The sequence below is a fragment of the Saccopteryx bilineata genome, chromosome 2, assembly GCF_036850765.1.
Source record: "Saccopteryx bilineata isolate mSacBil1 chromosome 2, mSacBil1_pri_phased_curated, whole genome shotgun sequence".
Lineage (NCBI taxonomy): Eukaryota > Metazoa > Chordata > Mammalia > Chiroptera > Emballonuridae > Saccopteryx > Saccopteryx bilineata.
This window is the reverse complement of record NC_089491.1, coordinates 279266917-279287067: the sequence shown is the minus strand read 5'-3', so window position 1 is coordinate 279287067 and position 20151 is coordinate 279266917. Positions and strand designations below refer to the sequence as shown.

Below are 20151 nucleotides of genomic sequence, written 5' to 3'. Positions count from 1 at the left end.
CTGAGGTTGCCGGTTCAAAACCCTGGGCTTGCCTGGTCAAGGCACATATGGGAGTTGATGCTTCCTGTTCCTCCCCCCTCTTCTCTCTCTCTCTCTCTCTCTCTCTCGCACGCTCTCTCTGTCTCTCTTCTCTAAAATGAATAAATAAATAAAAATAACTAAAAAATTGCTACTTAAAAAAATGATCCTAGCAAGTATAACCTTAGATAAAATGATTGAAAAAAAATACAAATAGATTCACTAAACACACAGGCTGATTATTTTCATTGATAACCTTCAGAAGAACGCAGAGACAATTTAGTTATGTTGCGAAGCTGTTAACTCCTTTTCCTCACAGAGCTTTATTCTCTAAGACAGCCATGTTGTAAGGATTCAGTTTGAAGACGGAATGCTATAGGCATGCACAATACAATATAAAAGTAAACTGCGGTATCGTGCCTTCCACAGAGGGATAGCTTAAGGCGCTTTACAAATGTACCAACATGTTGACCCCAATGACATTTTGTTTCAGATTAAAACTGGATTGTACTTCTACAATTAAAAAAAATTTTTTTTTTTTTAGTACTGTTCTTAAATGTTAATCTCTTGGCCTAAATGGCCCACCTAAGGAATCCGCTAGCCTGCACGCTTTCCCATGCTAACCCTGCTGGAAACCGCCTGCAGCTTGCCCCCTTTTTTGAGTTCCACCCTGACCCGCCAGCAGTGTGAGGACCGTTGTTGCTGGAGCTGACCACCTGCGTGCCATCCCCACCGTCTGGTTGCCACAAAGACGCTGATAATCCTTTTGTGGTCTTAATAGTAATAGACAATTTGGCTTCATTTACTTACTTGTTTATCTATTTATTTTAAGTGAGAGGAGGGGAGATAGAGAGACAGACTCCCATATGCACCCCCGACTGGGGTCCACCTGACAACACCCCCATCTGGGGGCGGTGCTCAGACCAAACAAGCTATCCTCAGTGCCTGGGGTCAGTGCTCGAAATATTTGAGCCACTGACTGTGGGAGGGGAAAAGAGAGAGAAGGGGGAGGAGGAGAGGGGGAGAAACAGATGGTTGCTTCTCATCTGTGCCCTCACCAGGAATTGAACCTGAGACATCTATACACCAGGCCGATGCTCTATCCACAGAGCCAACCAGCCGGGGATGGCCTTATTTTCTAACACGAGCTTTTGGATGGCATGGATCAAACTCCCATCAAACCCGCAGGTTTTTTTTGTTTTTTTTTTCTCAGAGACAGAGAGAGAGTCAGAAAGAGGGATAGACAGGGACAGACAGACAGGAATGGAGAGATGAGAAGCATCAATCATTAGTTTTTCGTTGCACATTGCAACACCTTAATTGTTCATTGATTGCCTTCTCATATGTGCCTTGACCGCGGGCCTCCAGCAGACCGAGTAACCCCTTGCTTGAGCCAGCGACCTTAGGCTCAAGCTGGTGAGCTTTTGCTCAAACCAGATGACCCCTCGCTCAAGCTGGCGACTTCGGGGTCTCGAACCTGGGTCTTCCGCATCCCAGTTCGATGCTCTATCTACTGCGCCACCGCCTAGTCAGGCAAACCCACAGGTTTTGAATTTGATCCTAGAGATGAACCTGAGTCAGGAACAGGCAAGGGCTAAGGGCAAGATGGTGCAAAATCAAATTTGGAAACATTTAATTTTGTGCATGTCCCTAACATCGCAGTCTTTGTCTCTGGACAGAGAGGGGACCACATTGGCAGGGGAAACGCGAACCATAGCGTCAGGAAGACCTGGCTGCTGAATGTCTCAGTCCCAGCTACAAGCCAGGTGAAACAGGTCGAGCGGTACCCTTTGAAACCTCGGTTTTCTTAGCCATGCAACGGGTCGGTGACACCTTTCAAAGTAGTGGAAAGGCTTTGTGAGTGGACTTACCAGGCAGAGGAGGAGGAGGAATCACCCCTCTGCTTCCCCACCCACCCACCTTCTGCACATGTGCCTTCTTGCACCCTGGGCTTTACCTCTCGGCCAGTTTTGACAGCAGCTCATGTGCTGGTTCCCCTGCCTAAGGGACTGTGCCTCCTGGCCGCCTGGCTGTCTGAGCCAGAATGTGGGTACTCTCCTTAACACCCTCCCCTCCTTCCACCTCTTCCTTCTTTTGTCACCCGTGGAATTATGTCCACTGTCCCTCCCTCGACATAACTCTGAAATTCAGCCACTTCTCTGTGCACACTGCCTTTCCTGTCAATCTCCTGTCCCCACACCCCCAACCCGGGGCACTGCAGTCATGCTGGTCCCATTGTTTCCTGTCACACCTGACCCCCACAGAGAGCTTCCTAACACACAGAGAGGACCATGCCATCCTCATGCCCAGAGCTCTCGCGTGCAGGGGGAGCTCAGAGTCCCTGCCTATTGTATTGGGCAAGGCACAGACTGTCTTCCTGGCGCACAGACTGCTTTTGCCTCCTATAAGGTTGGGACCATGAGACATGTGAATGGAGGTGACACGTGTCATTTCCAGGCCCAGGCCATTAGGAGGGATGTGACCATGACCTCTCCTCCCTCCTCTGCAGGAGACCTCCAAGGACTGTGCTCCAGGGCAGCAGCTACTCGGGCAAGAGGGCTGCCCTCCCCCACGTTGGGCTCCACACCTGCAAAAGGTAAGTCTTTGTGGCGCTAAGCCAGGGAGACTTTGGGGTTACCTGTGACTGCAGCATATGCTCTCCTAACCCTGAGGACAGGTGAGTCAGAAGCCCTGCAGGGTCTGGCCTCACTTCTCTCTCTGACACCTTCTTTCTTCTCTTCGTCCCTTCGACTCTGAATTCCAGCTCTCATGACAGGTCAGTCAGCCTGAGAGCTAGACCACAGCGTGTGTGCGTGGCCACTCTGTTCGGTACTTCAACTTCAGGGCACAGAGCACAGGCTCGGGGCTGGGGGGACAGGCAGCCGGGGGTTCTGCCTGCTGTAAGCTGTGTGATCCTAACCTGGTTTCTTAGCCTCTCTGAGCTTCAGGGGAGCAAGGCTAGCAGTGACTACTGGACTTGGTTGTTGAGGGGTAACCCGGGGAGAACCTGTGTATAAACTGAAGCCAGGTACTCCGTCAGGACCCGGGGAGGGCGGGCCACCTTGATGGGCTTCTCCCCTTGTTCTTCTGTCCAAGATTCACAGGATATAATGTTGGTTGTGTCTAGCGAGACATCCCGGGGTGGGAGAAGGGGGCAGCTTCTTGTGGAGGGATGAACGTGGACTTTGGGAGGCTTTGCTGCTGACCATTTGGGTGGCCTCGGTCAGCTGTGTACCCTGCCCGGGCCTCCCTCTGTCACTGTGAACTCGTGTGAATGTTAGAGGGTCACTGTGATCATTACGAGACAGAGCGTGAAGATGGCTCCTGGGGACCTTCCATGAGTATCACCTCTTGTCATTGTGTCTGGCATTTTCCCCAACTTGATTCATTTTAGTCTTGATGCCCCCTTCCAACTGTTTACTCTTGGGGGGGCACATCTTACACCCTGCATTTCCGGTTCCCTCCCCCCAGTGCTTAGTGGAGGGCAGAGTGGGTGCTCGTGAGACTGAGCCTGCCGGCTCTGGGTGCGGGGTGGGGGGTTCCTCAGCACTGAGACGCGGCCCCCAGCATTCTGGACCATGTTCACGCCACCCTGCTGAGCTCAGAGAAGTGCCCTGGGGTGGGTCAAGCGGGAATGGACCAGCCTGTGAACTGGCCACTCAACGTTTTATTCACTAAGAAATATTTTATTCTAACCTGCAAAGGCAGCTCAGAGGGAGTGGTGGGCAGGGAGGGTGAAGAGAAGGCAGGGGACCTGGGAACGGTGGCCCGGCACGGTGCCCGGAGGCTAGATCAGCCGCGGGAAGCCGTCCTGCTGCGAGTCCGTCCTGCTCTGGAAAATCCGCCGGCTGACCTCCACCCGCTGCCCATGCTCATCCTCGTCCTCCGCCTCACTCGACTTGCGCCGGGCGTTCTGGTAGAGCACAGCGCACATGCCTGTGAGCCAAGCGGCCACTGTGCCCGCTGAGAAGATGCAGAACCCAATGAGCAACAAGAAGAGGTAGTCGAGGCCGTCCAGGTGCGTGATGCACATGTACCGCAGCGGGTTCCCCACCTGTGTGATGGGCCACCCGACCAGCTCCATGGGCTCCACGCATGTGGCGTTCTGCTCATCTGCGGGGAAAACACAGCAGGTGGGATTCTGAGGCGGTGGAGCTCCCAGATTCCCGCGGCCCAAGGGCACCTGGAGAGGCTGCCTGGACTCTCACTACACAAGGTGGGTGGGGTGTGTGGGCATCGCCTGGACCTCACCAGCAGCACAGCCTCTCAGGCCCCAGCCCCCTGGCCCAGGTCCCCCAGACCCCCTGGTCTGCGGGTGCCTGAAAGTTTGAGAAGCACTGAGCCCGGAACTGCTTCTTGCCCCAGGTCACCTCCTGAAAGCGAGTGTGGCTTCTGAAGGGTCCTCAGTGAAGGGGACAATGACATTAGCAAGCCGGAGGCTTTGAAACCCAGCCAGATGGCCATGGAGCATGGACACTCCACAGTCCACCACCGATGGTCACCATTTGCTTGTCCCCTTCCCCTGGTGACCCCCACCTGTCTTTCCCTATACCTGAGCCTGAGCCCGAGCCCAGCCAGGGACCACAACGGCCACCCATGGGCATCGCACTCCTTTGTGTGTGGGGGGGCAGGACAGGCGTTTGTGACATCTTTGACTTGTGACAGAGAGAAGGGGAGCAAGAGGCCCCTCTCCAGACTGAGTGTGGACAGCGGCCCCCAGGTGTCTGTGCTTCCTGGCGAGTTATCAGGAGAGGAAAGGGGCTTGGGGACTGGCCTCCCTCTAGGTGACCATCAGGGGGCAGTGACACTGCGACCCTCTGGACCTCTGTCAGTCAGCCTGGCTTGGGACCCCTGGGGTTTTGGCCAGGAAGCTTAAGAGTGGGGTTGGTGAGGAGCATGAGAGTCTCCTGGCCACTCCTCAGGACTGCTGGCAGGAGAGGGCTCAGGGCACCTGCCCGAGACACGACATGGGGACACAGAAAGAGAGATGTGCCCGAGCAAGGAAACCATGGGATTCAGAGGGTCTGGGTATGTCTGGTGGTGTGGGGGTGGATTATTGCATTCTATTTTAAAAAAGATTTATTTGGCATTCAACTTGTGGTTTGAGTGGCAGAGATGAGACTAAACATTAAACGCGCACTTCCCCACTTTGGAGCATTACATGAAAGGAGCAATTAAGCGGTGATTTGTGTGTGTGTGTGACAGGGACAGAGAGAGAGACAGAGGGACAGACAGATAGTAAGGGAGAGAGATGAGAAGCATCAATTCTTTGTTGCGGCACCTTAGTTGTTCATTGATTGCTTTTTCATATGTGCCTCGACCTGGAGGCTACAGCAGACTGAGTGACCCCTTGCTTAAGCTAGCGACCTTGGGCTAAAGCTGGTGAGCCTTGCTCAAACCAGATGAGCCCATGTTCAAGCTGGCAACCTTGGGACCTCGAACCTGGGTCCTCAGCTTCGCAGTCTGCCGCTCTATCCCCTGCGCCACTGCCTGGTCAGGCTGGGTGGTGATTTTAATGCCTCATTCGGCTACTCTTAGGTGAGCTGTGTGGGTGGCCCTGGAGGGGAGGGGTCCTGAGTTTTTCTACTCTCCCCTCCCCATTCCCTGTCACCGTGAGGTGCCAGTGGTCCCTCCCATAAGTCACCCTATGCCCACCAGTTACCTAATTTCCCAGTTTGGGTCCACCTTGCCTCTCACACATCTGGGATGTCCCTTCCACAAGCACAGCTCTCCACCCCCCCCCCCCCAAACTCTGGCTCAGAACCTTCCTCTCCTCCCCTGTGGTTCTCAGAATAACCTCCTGGTGGCCTGGCCTTCTGAGCCTGTAGCACGTGTCCCCTTCCACCCACCCCAACGGGCTTTTCAGCACTCCGGGCTCCAGTCCTACTGGCTCCCCCCCACCCCTCCTGGCATCTCTGCCTTGTCTGCAGCTGCCCTAGTTACAGGGCTCCTCCTGCATCTAGTGTTCCTCCCCCAGTGCGCATGACCAATTCCTCCCTGTCCTTCAAGGGAGAGTGTAAAATGCATCTTCCCAGGAGCCCTTCTCCAACCTCACCCCTCCACTCGCTCACTCGAACGACATGTGACTGTCGCCACCACTGAACTCATCTGGTCTGTGCCTTTCTTCCTTATAGCATCCTTATTGCCTTGTCCTGTGCCAGGAAAGGATGCTTATATATATATATATATATATATATATATATATATATATATATATATATATATATCATATATATATCCTACAAGGCTGGCTTTTGGCTCATGTCAATCGGGTGGGATCATTACCCTTCCTGTGAATAAGAGCTATCATGCACTGAAAGAATGAATTTTTAAATATTCAGGGATGTGATAGCAATAGTTTTATTATTACATTCTAGTTCAATTCTACTGTGGTCCGGGACACACTGTCTATGATTTCAATCCTTTGAAATTTATCAAGAATTTGCTTTCCAGCTGAGCCTCAAGTTGGTTTCAGTAAATTTAGTAAATAGGCATGTGTCCCGGAAAAAGAAAAAGTGTGTTTTGTCTTTGTGGAGCACATTGTTGCATGGATGGCAATTAGGTTGTGGTTTATAGCGCTCTTCTACATCTCTATTGGCTTTTGATCTTTTCTTTGACGTTTTAATACTTTTTCAGAATGATTGCCTTTTAGCTACTCTGAGTCTATTGTCAATTAGTTATGGAGGGAAGTGTGTTGAAGCCATCAAGTAAGGGCGTGCATCTGTCTGCTTCTTCGTATGGTCCTGTTAAGTTTTGCTTTACGTATTTTGAAGCCAAGTTATTAGATGCATAGGAAGTGATTACTGTCACCACTCCCTGGGACGTTTACCCTTTTCTCACCGAGCCTTTTCTCGTCATCTCAAGTCATGCTTCTTGCCTTGAGGTCTGCTTTGTTCGATGCCATAGTAGGGCTGTCTCGAGTTTCTTTGGGTTAGGGTCTGCACTATCTCTGCCCCATCCTTTTGCATTTAATCATTCTGTGTGCCTATAATTAAGGTGTGTTTTTGTAAGTAGTGAGTGACTGGGTTTTGTTTTCCACCCCATCTAGCAAACCTTGTATTTTTTAAGCAGCCTTGTTAACATTTCATGTTAGACTGATACATTTAGCTCAGCTGTTGGTTTCTGTTCACCACCACTATTTTATGCCCCTTTTCCTCTGCTTCATTGCCTTTTAGTCTATTATTGCTGCTTCCTTTTCTTTGGCTGGTTAATTATCCATCCTTTTCTGAGTTTGGTATGATGATGTCAGAGATTATAGGATCCATCTACTGATTCTGGAGTCCCTGATAGGGGCCAGCCCTGTACAAGGTGCTTCACAAAATTAACCTCTACTCTTGATCACACTGGACACTTTGAATCATTGCCGCTCTACATAAGGAATACATTGTTTCTAAATGATTCTTTCTCTGGCTAGCTCCGTCTCCTTGCCTTTGACAAAGTGCAACCAGGCAGCCAGGTGCCCCTGTGTCTACCAGTGCTCTGCACAGCTCCAGGAGGTGGGGGGAGGGGGGCTTCCTTCACATTTCAGACACGTGACTTGGCCCCAAGTGACCCCTTATGCAGCCGCATTCCATGGGTCCGGGGCATTCACCCCAGTTAAAACTCCCTGGTATAAATTACAGGTGTCATTAATGTTTAAACCCTTCCTGCAAATAGTTCCTAAGGGAACATCTCCTACTCCCTTTTTTATTTCCACACATAGCATGGTGCTGGCTCACAGGTGGAAAACCTGTGTGCTGGGATCAGATGCTTGGAGGGACCAGTGGGTGTGTAGCCCAGAGCCACACCTATTCATGTGGGTGCTCAGGAAGCCTTTCCCTTTCGGAAACCAGCCCGAACCTGGTGGTTTTCAGACAAGCTCCTTCTTTCCTCAGCTGCAGAGGAGGGGACCACGGTTGTGGGGTCCCCTGTGGGTTCCCAGGGTTTGTGGTTCCCGGAGAAGCCGTCTGGGCTGTGCAAAGTGAGAGGGTGGAATTTGGAAGCCTCTCAGCTAACTGCAAACACACACCGGTTTCTATTCGCTTGGGTGCTTTGTGGTGCAGCCTGGTCCTCGAGCGAGCGGGAGCACAGGAAGGCTCTGTCTCCCTTCTCTCCTTGCGGGGACCCGGCGTGCCCGAGCCACACAGATGGGATGTGCCGACCTTCACCTTCTTTCTTCTTCTTTGCTCTGGCCTCATTGTGCATTTGTCAGGGGAGCGGGTTTATCTTTTGTCTGCCCCCACCCACTAGATTATGAAGTCCACAGAGACATGGGACTTCGCCTATGCTGTGTCCCCGACATCCAGTGTGCTGCTTTATGAACACCAGAGCCAGAGCTGCCCGTGGGCTGGTTGACGAGTGAATTGTTATTTGTTACTAATGAGGCCTGTGTCATGGACGTAATGCTCAGCTAGAGGAAAGGGACCCTGGGGAGATGGAGGACCATAGGTGTGCCAGCTGACCTCTGGCCCCCCGGGACTGCTCTGCACTAGGCGAGCACCAGTGCCTGCTCACCTGGTCAGAGCCGGGGGAGGACACAGAAAGCTCAGGAGGGTGCGGTCCCTGAGGATGCAGGAGCAGGAGGTGTCCAGGACCACACGGAGGGACTAGGACAAGCCTGCAGCCGGGGAGGGGGCACCTCTCTGTCCTCCGAGATGCCGAGGAGAACGTACAGGGGAGTGCAGAGGGGGTGGGTGTAGGATGTAGTCCCGGTGTTGAAAGGTAACGACTGTGAGCCTTCCTCAATCACTGCTTGGGGGCAGAGGCCCTGTGTGTTCACCTGTGCGCCCTAGTGCCTGGCACACGGGAGAGGCTCCGTGCTTGTCCACTGGGCGCACACAGGAGAGAACGGGTGGGTGACTGGTCTGACCTCACACGGCAGGCCTGAAGCTGCCACGCCGTTTGGGACCGGTTCTTGCTACCTCGTGCTGTATGGCGGGTGGCCTCTGGGTCCTACCTCTAGGGGAGATGACTCCCCCAAGGGGAGCCTATGCCGGGCCATGTCACAGCCCAGTGCCACCGAAGTCTCTAACTGGCATGACTCCTGCTCAGCACCTCACTCATGGTCCTCGGAGTGTTTCTGGTCCTGGCATTGGCTTCCACCTTTGCCCACCTGCAGCTCCCTTGTCTCAACACCCCACAGTCTTCCTGTCATGGACATGAGTTACGTCATGACAATCATGACTCCGAGACGTACGTTCCGTTTTATCTCCATTCCACAGATGAGGGTGCAGGGTCTCATGGAGACATTTGGCTAAAGCCATGCGGTTTGGCCCCTGACAGTGGCCGGCTTCAGAAACCAGGTGGCCCGAATCCGGAGCCCGTCTTGGTTCTGCCTGTTCAACTAGAGCGTGATTCTCTCGGGGAGAGAGAGGTGTGTTACAATCACCTAATTGGGCCGGCGTTATAAGAAGCGTCCTAGAAACATCACGGGAAACCATACACTTTCCCGGATATGAAGCCGTTCTCTGTCCTTTATGTCACTGAGAGAAAATTCGGGAGTCTCAAGGGGGACCTGCCTTGATTCATCTCACATGGTCCTCCTCATCCCCTGGGCGCTCCCCCTCCCTGCAGTCTCCGAGGAGGGGTCTTCCCGTCTCTGTGACTCTGAAGACCATCCTGCCTGGTGCCTCACCCTGACAGTGATGCCCACACCCCATGTCTTTGCTCCTTCCCCTACCAGAGAAACACACACCGGTATCTCCTTTCTTCTAAAAAATTCCTTCCCTGAAATCCTTCCTGTCCATTATCTGGTCTCCTTCTGCTCACAGTCAAGCTTCCTAGAAGAGTTTGCCCCGTCTTCTCTGCTTTGTCTCTTCTCGCAGGTCAGTCTGTAACCCACCGCTGTCTGGTGCCCACCCTCCCTACCTCATACCACCAGAACCGTCCAAGACATCTCCTCTCAGAGATCGCAACTGGGCTGAGTTAGGGAGACTCACCAGGACCCCTTCTGGATGGCACATGCCTGCCCCCATCTCTTCTCGAGTTTCCTGCATGGTTTAGGGGGTCACTGGCATAGTGGTCCCCCATCAACCTTCTCGCTGCCCTCCTGAGGTGCTCTGTCTGAGTATCAGCCGGGTGGGGCCACAGGCCAGGTGTCTGTGATGAGGGAGGGCCACACACGAGCAGAGCACTGGATGGCCTGGGAAGTGTTTGCTCCCAGCCGGTCCCTTTTGTAGCCTCTGGTCATCACTGCCATCTCCCTGATGGAGGGGACGGTTAGCGGTAATGGTGGACAAGTGCAAGGCCCTGCATTCGTTCTGGAAATCTCAGTTTTGGCACATTGCGGATGACTTTCTACTTGGTGGGTTGAAACAGGGCCGCGATCCAATTACAGCAGCCCCGAGCACAGGACAGAACAGCCTTCAGGATGAAACAAAAATGTTCTCTGCTCAAAATGCCCTCAAATGACTTGGTTTCAGAGCAACACCACCTGACCAAGCCCATCTGCTCCTGCAGACATCCCAGAGGGGTTCTGTCCCCCTGCCTCTGTGGCACTCCGGCCCAGGCCACTGGGCTCGAGCAGGCCTGCCCGAGGACGATAAGAGCTGACACAGAGGGACCCTCTGTCCCGAAACAACCCCTACTCCCGCCCCTGGTGCCCGTTGCTTTCTGAATTCCCACTGTTTCTAATTGTTCCATGTCACACTGAGAACGTCTCCCACGAGGAAGGACGTTTCCAAAACATAATTAACCACTAACATCTCAGCACAGGTCAGGCTGGAGCAGCTGCAGCAGGCTGGGGACACAGGCCATGATCACGGGATTCTCGGCGTGTGGCCCACAGCGTGCCTGCACCGATGGGTCTCGGATTCAGACCCTCTGGACTGGGGTTCCTGGGCTCATCGGAGTCTAGGAACCGCTGATGAGGCAGGTCCAGGGCACTGAGTCCCCAGGGCGGGGGGGCGGGGACGTTGTTCTAGTCAAATAGAGGGCACTGAAGATGGGGGTGGTGGTGAGTGTGGGGATCAGAGGCTGACTGCTGCCGCTGCCTGGTCATGTGTGACCACAGCCTCCCTTCTGGGGACACTGCCCCCTTGACCCTGATCCATCGTGGCTTATCTCGGACCCTGTCTGCAGCCCACCAGTTTCCTCCTAGTTCACTCATCTAAGTGCATCTTCTATTTCTATTTTGATCCTTGAATGGTCAGCTAGAAGGAGTCTTCGAGGGTCTCTAGCCCTACTTACTCCCTTACCTCCGGGACAGGTGAGACACAGGGAAGGGCAGTGACCTGCCCAAAACCACCCCATGGCAATGCTGGGACCAGGACAGCGCTCTTGGCTTCCAACCACATTCTCTCCCTCGCCTCCCTAGATTGTCTTACTAAAGATGGGAAATGCGATGTCTTCCTCTGTGAGGAAAGCTCCCCAACCATGTGGCTGCATGATGCACACAGAGTAAACGTGTGCGTTGAGTGGACAGTGGTGTGTCCGTGACACGGGGGGAAACCACCGAGCTTGGATTGCAGAAGGTCTCCAGGCTGTGAGGAGGCTGGATTCTGGAGTTCCAGTCGAAGCATCTTCCTATGATAAAAGGTGGCCCTGACCAATACGGTAGCCATTTTGCCATGCGTGTGGCTATTTAGATGAATGGAAACGAATAAAATGAAAAATTCAGTTCCTCAGTCGCGCCGGCAAAATTTCAAATTGCAAATGTCCTGTGAGAGAGACGTTTCCAAACATAATTAACCACTAGCATCTCAGGGCAGGTCCAGTTGGAGCAGCTGCAGTGGCTGCTGAAGCAGAAAGCACAGCCTAGACCATGTCCCCCAGCAGTGCTGGACCAGACCGTGGGGGTGGAGGGGAAGGGGCCAGGGGAGGCCAGGCCCTCTGTCCGGGAGCTTAGAGTGGCGTGCGTTTCTGAGCACATCCTGAGAGGCACCCGGCCCTGTCCTGGGAGGGAACACTGTCCCGGGGAGAGGTCAAGTGCTACTGTCACCTTCAGATAGCACCGATGACTGGAAAATTCCAGCTCCGGCCAGGAGCATTCCCTCTGCTCGGCTGACCTCTGCCAAGGAGGAAATGGAATCGGTGGGTCTCTTTTAGCTGTATGGATCAGGGCTCGTGGGGGGCGCCCTGGCAGCCGGCACTGGGTGACACACCGGCACTTCTGTTGGGATTGCCGGCTTTGGGAAGTGAACACCTGAGCCCTTTGAGAGCTGGACGGTGTTTAGTGCATCTGGGCAGCCTCTCACTGGAGGTCTCTTTAGACGGAAGCCTCGGGTGAGAAGTATCCAGGTTTCGGTGCTCTTATTCAGGACAGCATTGTCATGAAAACGGGTGAATGAAATACCCTCTGCAGCCACTGTGTGTGATTGTGTATGTGTGTGTGTGCACGCGCGCTGTGATCAGGGAGTCAACCTTAGCCACAATGTGACATAGGCTAGACACCGTATTACCCTTCATACCTTCTGTCCTCTGACCTCTTCATTTCCTCCCTGGACCTGGGCTTCCTTCAAGGTCCTATAACATTGCAGAATAGTCTCAGCTACCTGGATTTCACAATTCCCTCCTCCCTCTGACATGAGGGCTGATAATACAGGTGTTTAGGGGCACCTATATCATTCTGGCCAGGAGCTCGTGTATGTTTTGTGGGGTCTTCTTCAAGATCAGGGCACTTTTGGGGACCCAGGAGGGTGAATCTCACAAAGCTGGTTTCAGCCCAGTGGGAAGCAGCACATGAGGAGGTATCGGGGCAAAGGCCTAGCTCAGGACTCTCCAGATCCCCAAATTGCACCAAACAGGTGAGTTCTTTCTTCCTGGGCCATGTCTGCCCCACAGGGGGACTAACCTCCTTGCTGCAGCCCCAGAAAGCTCCCCTCCTTTGCCCCCATGTGTCCACACCTGTTTCTGGAGGTGAGACTTGCCTTTAGGTAAATTCAGTTCCAGAGGCAGCAGTGGCCACCTTGCTGCTGTCAGTCAAGCCCCAGGTCTTGCCTGGGGCTTCTGGTTTGGTTCTCTAGGTCTGACCTCCTGTGCCCGTAAATTGCGAAATACCCCACCTCCCTCCAACATTCCCTCTCTCTCGTGTTCTCAGGGGGTAGAGCCCTGGGACCGGCTGCCCACCTTCCTACACCCTACCTATATCCCTACAGGTAACCCCACAGTCATGTCTCCCAGACAGGGACACTGTCCTTCCATGCCACATCTCCTGAGCTTCTCAGCGCCCTCTGCTTGTCCCGGGACCACCTGACTGATGTCTCTTGGTACCTTCTATCTTCCCACACCTGCCAAGCATTTGTTTATGGAATACTTCTAGTGTGCCAGGTTCAACGCAAATGACAGCCCACAAATGTTCTTGTGTCATCCTTACAACAGCCCTAGGTGGGTTGGTTCTATTTCTATACCAGCCTGGAAGGTGAGAGGTGAGGTATGGGGCCCGGGGTACCCTGGGGCCGTGGCAGAAGGTTGGGCACAGTGCTGAGTAGAATAGCAGCAACTGGCTTGGAAATCGACCAGGGGAGAGTTAAGAACATACGTCTGAAATCTCCCTGCTGGACACCGAGGGCCCTGGTGGCCCCTTCTCGCGATGGCAGGTCATTCTCTCCTGCTTTATGAGCTTAGCATCTTGAAACCAAAGGTGTTTTCTCATCAAAGCCTCTTGTTCCCCTCTCTCACTGTGCCCCCGGCCCCCCGCCATGACTATGACACTGTCCTTTCCATACACCACACTATTGGATTTTCCACTGCCTGGGAATGACGGGACGTGCTTAGACCCCGGAAACATCCAGTCCCTGAATCAAACAGGTTAAAATAGCTCCCCAATGGGATAACCCCCCTACTTACTTTCTTACTTTGTCATCTCCACACATCGCGGTCTATGTCAACGAGACAACTCTGTGCGTTTGGTAACGTGATGATTGTCCCCGCTTTATGGACCAGGGAACTGAGGCTCAGAGAAATTGTGCTTTTCGCAAGGGGCAGCCAGTCTGCAAGTGCTGAGTTTGGGGCTAGAACTCAGTTCTTTGAACCCTTCTTCCAGAACTTCCCTACTGGTCCTTATTGCCTCTCCAGTCAACCCAAGGATGGACCCTGAAGAGCACTAAGAATGCTTTCAGTCAGATTCACCCTATGTGTCTGCCTCCCATCCTGACCATCTTTTGACTTTTCTGGAACGCATGGTTCCGACTCCATCACTGGTTCCTCCCCCGCCGCCCCCCCCACACCCCATCACACCCTCACCTGGGTAGTTCAGATGGGACACTATTAAGTAGATGGTGAAGTCCAGCAGGGAACAGTTACATTTCCAGGGGTTTCCGCTCAGATACAGGGTGTGCAGCGTCAGGAGATTCTGGAAGGCAGTGTGGTCCAAGATCTGCAAGCCGGTGTTTCTGAGGTCCAGGTGCCTGAGAGAGCTGGTGTTGGCGAAGGTGTACTTGTTCAGAGATAAGAGGTGAGGGTTGTGGGAGATGTTCAGCTGCACCAGGTTGCTGAGCATGGAGAAGCTGTAGGGGGAGATGACGGTGAGGTTGTTGGAGCTGAGGTCGAGGTAGGCGAGCCGGAAGACCCCGATGAAGGTGTAGTCCATCACCTCGGTGATCAGGTTATTCTGACAGTCCAGGTAGACCAGGTCACTGAGGAGACCCAGGCTCATCGCCGGCAGGAAAGGGATTTTGTTGTCGTTCAGGTAGAGCCTCCGGGTGTTCAGGGGGATGTCCGGGGGGTACTCCGTCAGCTGCCTCCCTGTGCAGACCACCTCCTGGGCTTGACACTGACAATTGTTTGGACACTTGGACCCTGACACCAGCCCCATTCCGAAGGAGAAGAGTAACCACCTGGGCCCAGGGCCCGAAGCAGGGGACATAGTAGGAAGTCACCGTGGGACTGCTCTCTCCTTCTACCTTTCTGCGGGCAGGCGGGCGGGCGGGCGGGCGGGCGCTGTTCCTCTGATCAGATGGGGTGGGGCGGGGGAGGGGCGCCGGAAAGAACTGTAACGCTCTAGCTCTGTGCAGAGCAATTTTCCATTACAGGAGTACTGAGCAGAAGTTGAAATGCGAGGCCCAGTGCCCGCCCAGCCCGCCCAGCCCGGCCCGGCCTGGCCAAGTGGCACTGCTGGCAGCTTGCTCCCAGACCGCCACTGGAAGCCTGCCTGCTTGGCGGCTGTGAAAGGTCTCACCCTTGCCCCGCGTCTGCAACTGAAGGAGAGCCAGGGGAGAGCCACATGACAATGAGCTTGCCAGTTGACACCTTTGTGATGTCAGCAGCCTCAGAAGACTGCGGGGCTGGGCTGGGCCAGGTAGAACCTAACTGAGGAGGTCCTGCCTCCCCTTCTGGGGAGGTGTGGAGGGTGTTGGTGTCTCGGTAAGCCGGCTGCCCCTGGGGGAGTCGGCCCTGCAGCGTGTGTGTGTGTGTGTGTGTGTGAGCGTGTGTGTGTGAGCTCTGCATGGCAGAGGGATTGGGTTACACGGGACCCTGTCACCCACGGGCCGTAGAGGGCACACGGACGTCTCCAGTCCAATGTCCTCTTTCTCTCACAGGTACGCCAAGGGACTTGTTCAAGGTTGCCTCTCAGAGTGGGACTGGCAAAGGGGAAGCCTCCTCTCAAACCAGCCAGGGTGTCACTCTGCAGGGCGCTTCTCTGAGCCTGCATTCCCAGTGTGCCAACGGACAGCGCCATCGGCATTGGCAGTATCTGTGCGGGCTGGTGTTCTTCAGAACCATTTGACCACGTATAAGCTACTACTTTTAAAACAAGACCCAACTGCATTAAAAAAAAAATCAGAGTGTGATGATATGAACTATTTCTTATTATTTGTAATCTCCTAGGACTTTTAAAATAGCCAGTGCTTCTAGCATGCGCTTCTACGCACGAACTGCCTGCCAGATGATGGGAGCAGGTCTTTGAAAGGGACGGTGGTGGGGGGATAGGGGTAGAGGGCAGAGCCCCTCCAGGCTTAAAACGCAGTGTCTGCTCAGGACAACAGGATTTCGTTCTTGAGAATATTCATATGGAACGTAGCTGTGATTATTCATAAAAGCAATGAAAGCTATATTTAGTGTAGCACCATGCCCGGCACCTTGTGGGTAATAAATATTTATCGAGTGGGTGATGCGTGAATGTCTCTGGTGGTTTGTTCCCCTCTCTTGCTTTCTTCTGCCAGAAGGGAAATTAATAAACCCCAGTGGGTCTGTGGCCGGGTCTCCGAGACCTGATTGTATTTACTGACTCAGCATTCCTCCGGTGAATTAAGATGATGACTTGGGAGTGTTTACCAAATGGAAAGTGACCCTTTATTGAAGTCGAAAAGGCAAACACTTAACATAATGACCCTAATGATAACGGTACTAATTGAAACAGGGCTTTGTGGAGAGGGGAGTCACCCTTTCCCTATAATTAAAAAAAAAAAAGAAAGAATGAAAAAAAGAAAAAGTTTTTTGCTGGATTTTACCATGATTGCCCAGGACACCCACGGAACAGAATTAATTTCCGGAGTCATCACGGTTTCCTCCGGGGCCCCTGGGGCGAGGGTGCAGTTAGCTGGCCGGGCGGGAGGGACGCTCTCTTCGGAGAGTGACCGGCAGGCTGTGTTGGTTTTCTGTCTCCTTTTTTTTTCTTAGTTGAATATATTAGATGACATAGGTTAATAAAATTATATAGGTTTTGGGAGGTACAATTCTACAATACATTTTCTGTCTGTTGCGTGTTCTCCACCCCAAGTCAAGTCTCCCTTCATCACCACCTGTCCCCCTTTACCTTCCTCTGCTCCACCCCTACTCCCTCCCGTAATCACCGTGCTGTGGTCTGTGTCTATGAGGTTTTTGTTTTCTTTTTCTTCCTCCCTTAATCCCTTGGTTGTCTGCTTCCTCTGGAGCTGACGGCTGCCCGGCCTGCCCAGGCTCATGGAGGGACGGCGCCAGCCGTCTGCCTTTCCTTTTCCGCCCTTCTCTCTCTTTCTGACTCCCCCTTCCCTCAGAGAGACAGGTTGCCCCATTGAATCCCGGGCCTCCTCCTGCAGATGAGCTCTCTCCAGACAGCTGCCTCGGGCGCAGGCTTACCTGTCTGGCCGTGTGATTACGAGAGCGTCCACTTAGCAAAGCCTCAGAGAAGAAAAGCATATCTGAGGTTATTGACCCACACTAGTCAGCCATCTCTCTCTCTCTCTCTCTCTCTCTCTCTCCTCTTTAAACCAAGCAGCTTGCGTGGTCAGCCTCCAGGAATCGCAGGAGGCAGCTGTGTGATCGAGGTCTGCACCCCTGAGAACTAGCTTCGGCTTTGCTGGTTTAGACCAGGTCCCTAAAACGTGCTCCTCACGGCAATTTAGAGTAAATAGTTGTCAACTAGAGCAGTGGTCCCCAACCTTTTTTGGTCCACGGACTGGTTTAATGTCAGAAAATATTTTCACGGACTGGCCTTTAGGGTGGGACAGATAAATGTATCACGTGACCGAGACAAGCATCAAGAGTGAGTCTTAGACGAATGTAACAGAGGGAATCTTGTCATTTTAAAAAAATAAAACATTGTTCAGACTTAAATATAAATAAAAACGGAAATAATGTAAGTTATTTATTCTTTCTCTGCGGACTGGTACCAAATGGCCCACGGACTGGTACTGGTCCGCGGCCCGGGTGTTGGGGACCACTGAACTAGAGAATGAGTGGGACAGACGGGAGAACAGAGGATGGAGCCTTTCCCAAACCAGCCAATTCCCAGAATCCCTAACTTTTCTTTTTTTAAGGAACACCTTATGAGACTATTATTTTAGGAATCCTACTTTGGAAAGTTTTAGACCAGGCTATTTGCCCTTGATAGGGTTGCTGAGTGTCTCTGGGCTTTATTTTTCTCACCTGTATGTTAAGGGAGGTGGACTAGATAATTTCTGACTCTCCTTAGGACTTCCAAATCCCCAACCCACCCCCTTTTTTTTAGGAGAGAGACAGACAGACAGAGACAGACAGACAGGACGGGAGAGAGATGAGAAGCATCAACTCAGTTGTGGCACCTTGGTTGTTCATTGATTGTACTCCTGCCAGTAGCACAGGTTGGTGTGCCTTGACCGGAGGCTACAGCAGAGCGAGGGACCCCTTCCTCAAGCCAGCGACCTTGGGCTTCAAGCCAGCGACCTTCGGGCTTAAGCCAGTGACCATGGGGCCATGTCTATGATCCCACACTCAAGCTGGTGAACCCTTGCTTAAGCTGGATGAGACTGCACTCAAGCCAGAGACCTCAGGATTTCGAACCTGGGTCTTCAGCATCCCAGGTTGACACTCTATCCACTGCGCTGTCACCTGGTCAGGCCCAAATTCCTTCTTAATGGAAAGGCTTCAGGCACCACCCAACAGGGCAGGTATTTGGGAGCCAAGGAGAGGCCCCTCCCATCCCTGCTAAGCACAGCAGCGTGTGGCCCCTCGGGTCTGGCTGCAGACAGGGCACCTGCTCTTCCCAGGCAGGGCTTGTGCGGTTTAGCCACCGCCTGGCTGCCTTTAGTGAGTCAGCTGTTTTATCGGCCGCCTCTGCCCCTTAGGGGCTGGTGTGACCCTCCTGCCCGTAGCACAGGCGGGTGTCAAGTGAGGGTGCTGAGGAGCCCCTGGAATCGGTCCGCCCTCTAGTGGAGTCCTGTGGTTGGCAGGCTCTTATGTTAAGCTGCATCTGTGAGTGACACTGTCCTCTTAGCCGAATGACCCCTCCCAGGTGCCTGTGTGCCTCCCAACAGCTCTGTCATGATCCAAAGGCAGGTGGGCACAGACCCTGGTGTGGTAACGGGCAAGGGCAGGGTGACACCGAGCAAAGGGACAACCTTTAGAACGATGGAGGACCATGGAGCATAGGGACTGTGTGACCTCCCAGGGTCTGGGTGTCCTTTCTGTGAAACTAGAAGGATGTTCCCTCAGGGCCCCCTCAAGTGTCACATCCCATCCGGACCCCATCTGTGAGCAGGAAGAAGACAGAGGCTTGATGCTTTAAGTCTCCAGCCCTGGGGACAGGGGTTCAAGCGACTACACGGCTTGTGGCCCAGGGGAAGCTGTCCCTGGGTGTCATCGGCCATTAAACACCCCGCCCAGGCACCTGGTGCCCTTGCTAGGGAAGTGGTCCTGGGCCAGACATTTACATGTTCACGAGATAGATAGAAAGAGAGGCCCAGGTTAGTGAACTGCAAGTTGCTGAGTGTCTACTCTGGATGTGATGGCGCTCGCCTGCACATTTGTGCTGTGCTCTATTTCCCCGGCGGGGACTTGAGTGGGCTCAGGTTTAAAGGACGTCATGCTTTCCAGGACTTGGGAGCTGGGGTTGTGATGAGATCCTGTTCACTCTGACTTTTGACAGCACCCAAGTCCCTTCAAGCCAGGTCGTCTGGGCGGGAAGGGCTTGGAACAAGTCGCAGGAAGGCGAATGAATGAACAAGGTCATCTAGGTGGAGAAAAGAAGTCCTACAATGTGCCAGAGGGCCAGGACCTCCGGGACAAATATATATATTTACATCGACATATGTCTGTATCTCCATGTGAGCCTTGGGTCTGTTTTTAGTCCCCACTGGTGGGGGACTATTTCTGTCTTTTTCCTTCAGGCTGCTCGCCTGCCGGCTCAGGCTCAGGAGATGGACCCTGGCAAAAGCGCAGGCCAGCGGGGACCACTCGCATATTCCCCAGGGAGGCCCTGTCCTCAGGGTTCCTTCCTGCACAGAAAACATTCTCTGTGGCTTTCAGGACCCAGCGCCATCCAGGGGGACGCCTTGAAGTCGCATGTCATCTGGAGGGGGTTGGATCACTCTTTCAGCTCTGTAACAAAAGCCTATCCTCCTATGTGCCGCAGTCCTTGTGCCTGAAACAGCCATGCTGGGACTCAGTTTGTGAGCCCTTCGACTCAGGGAGGACTCTCCTGATAGGTGCCTCCTGGATTCCATGGTGGGGAGACAGCCCTGAGGGTGTCTGTGCTTTGAGAAAAGAAGGCTCCTCACTGAATGACCCTGGGCAGATACCTTCCCTCCTCTGGGCATCCAGAACCCAGCTGTGACGGGCAGGTGTCAGAGGCTTCTGTCCTTGACCCTGAGTCAACGCGGCAGGTGACCAGAGGTCAGCAAGGACGGCACCGACCCTGGGCCGGGCCGTGAGGCTGCCCCTACATCTCCGTTTTCCTGGGGACTTTAAAAGGCTGTTGTTATTCGTGTTTGTGAAAGGTCAGCTGTCAGAGATAAATCCCATCCTGTATGGCTGTCTTAT

General features: G+C 53.4%; 2 protein-coding genes across 4 annotated transcripts in view; one reads left to right on the top strand and one right to left on the bottom strand.

Moving 5' to 3' along the window:
• The window catches only part of RXRG (retinoid X receptor gamma), a 151572-nt gene that overhangs the window by 29956 nt on the left and 101465 nt on the right, over positions 1-20151 (top strand). For all 3 annotated transcript variants that reach the window (XM_066261027.1, XM_066261030.1, XM_066261028.1), the window contains exon 2: positions 2528-2614. The gene's annotated coding sequence lies outside the window, so the exon portion shown is untranslated. The remainder of the gene's footprint in view (positions 1-2527; positions 2615-20151) is intronic.
• Positions 3753-14838, bottom strand: LRRC52 (leucine rich repeat containing 52). The gene is made up of 2 exons (XM_066255099.1): positions 14179-14838; positions 3753-4131 (listed from the first exon to the last, which is right to left on the bottom strand). The coding sequence occupies exons 1-2, from the start codon at positions 14798-14800 to the stop codon at positions 3806-3808; spliced, it is 948 nt and encodes a 315-aa protein (XP_066111196.1). The 5' UTR covers positions 14801-14838; the 3' UTR covers positions 3753-3805.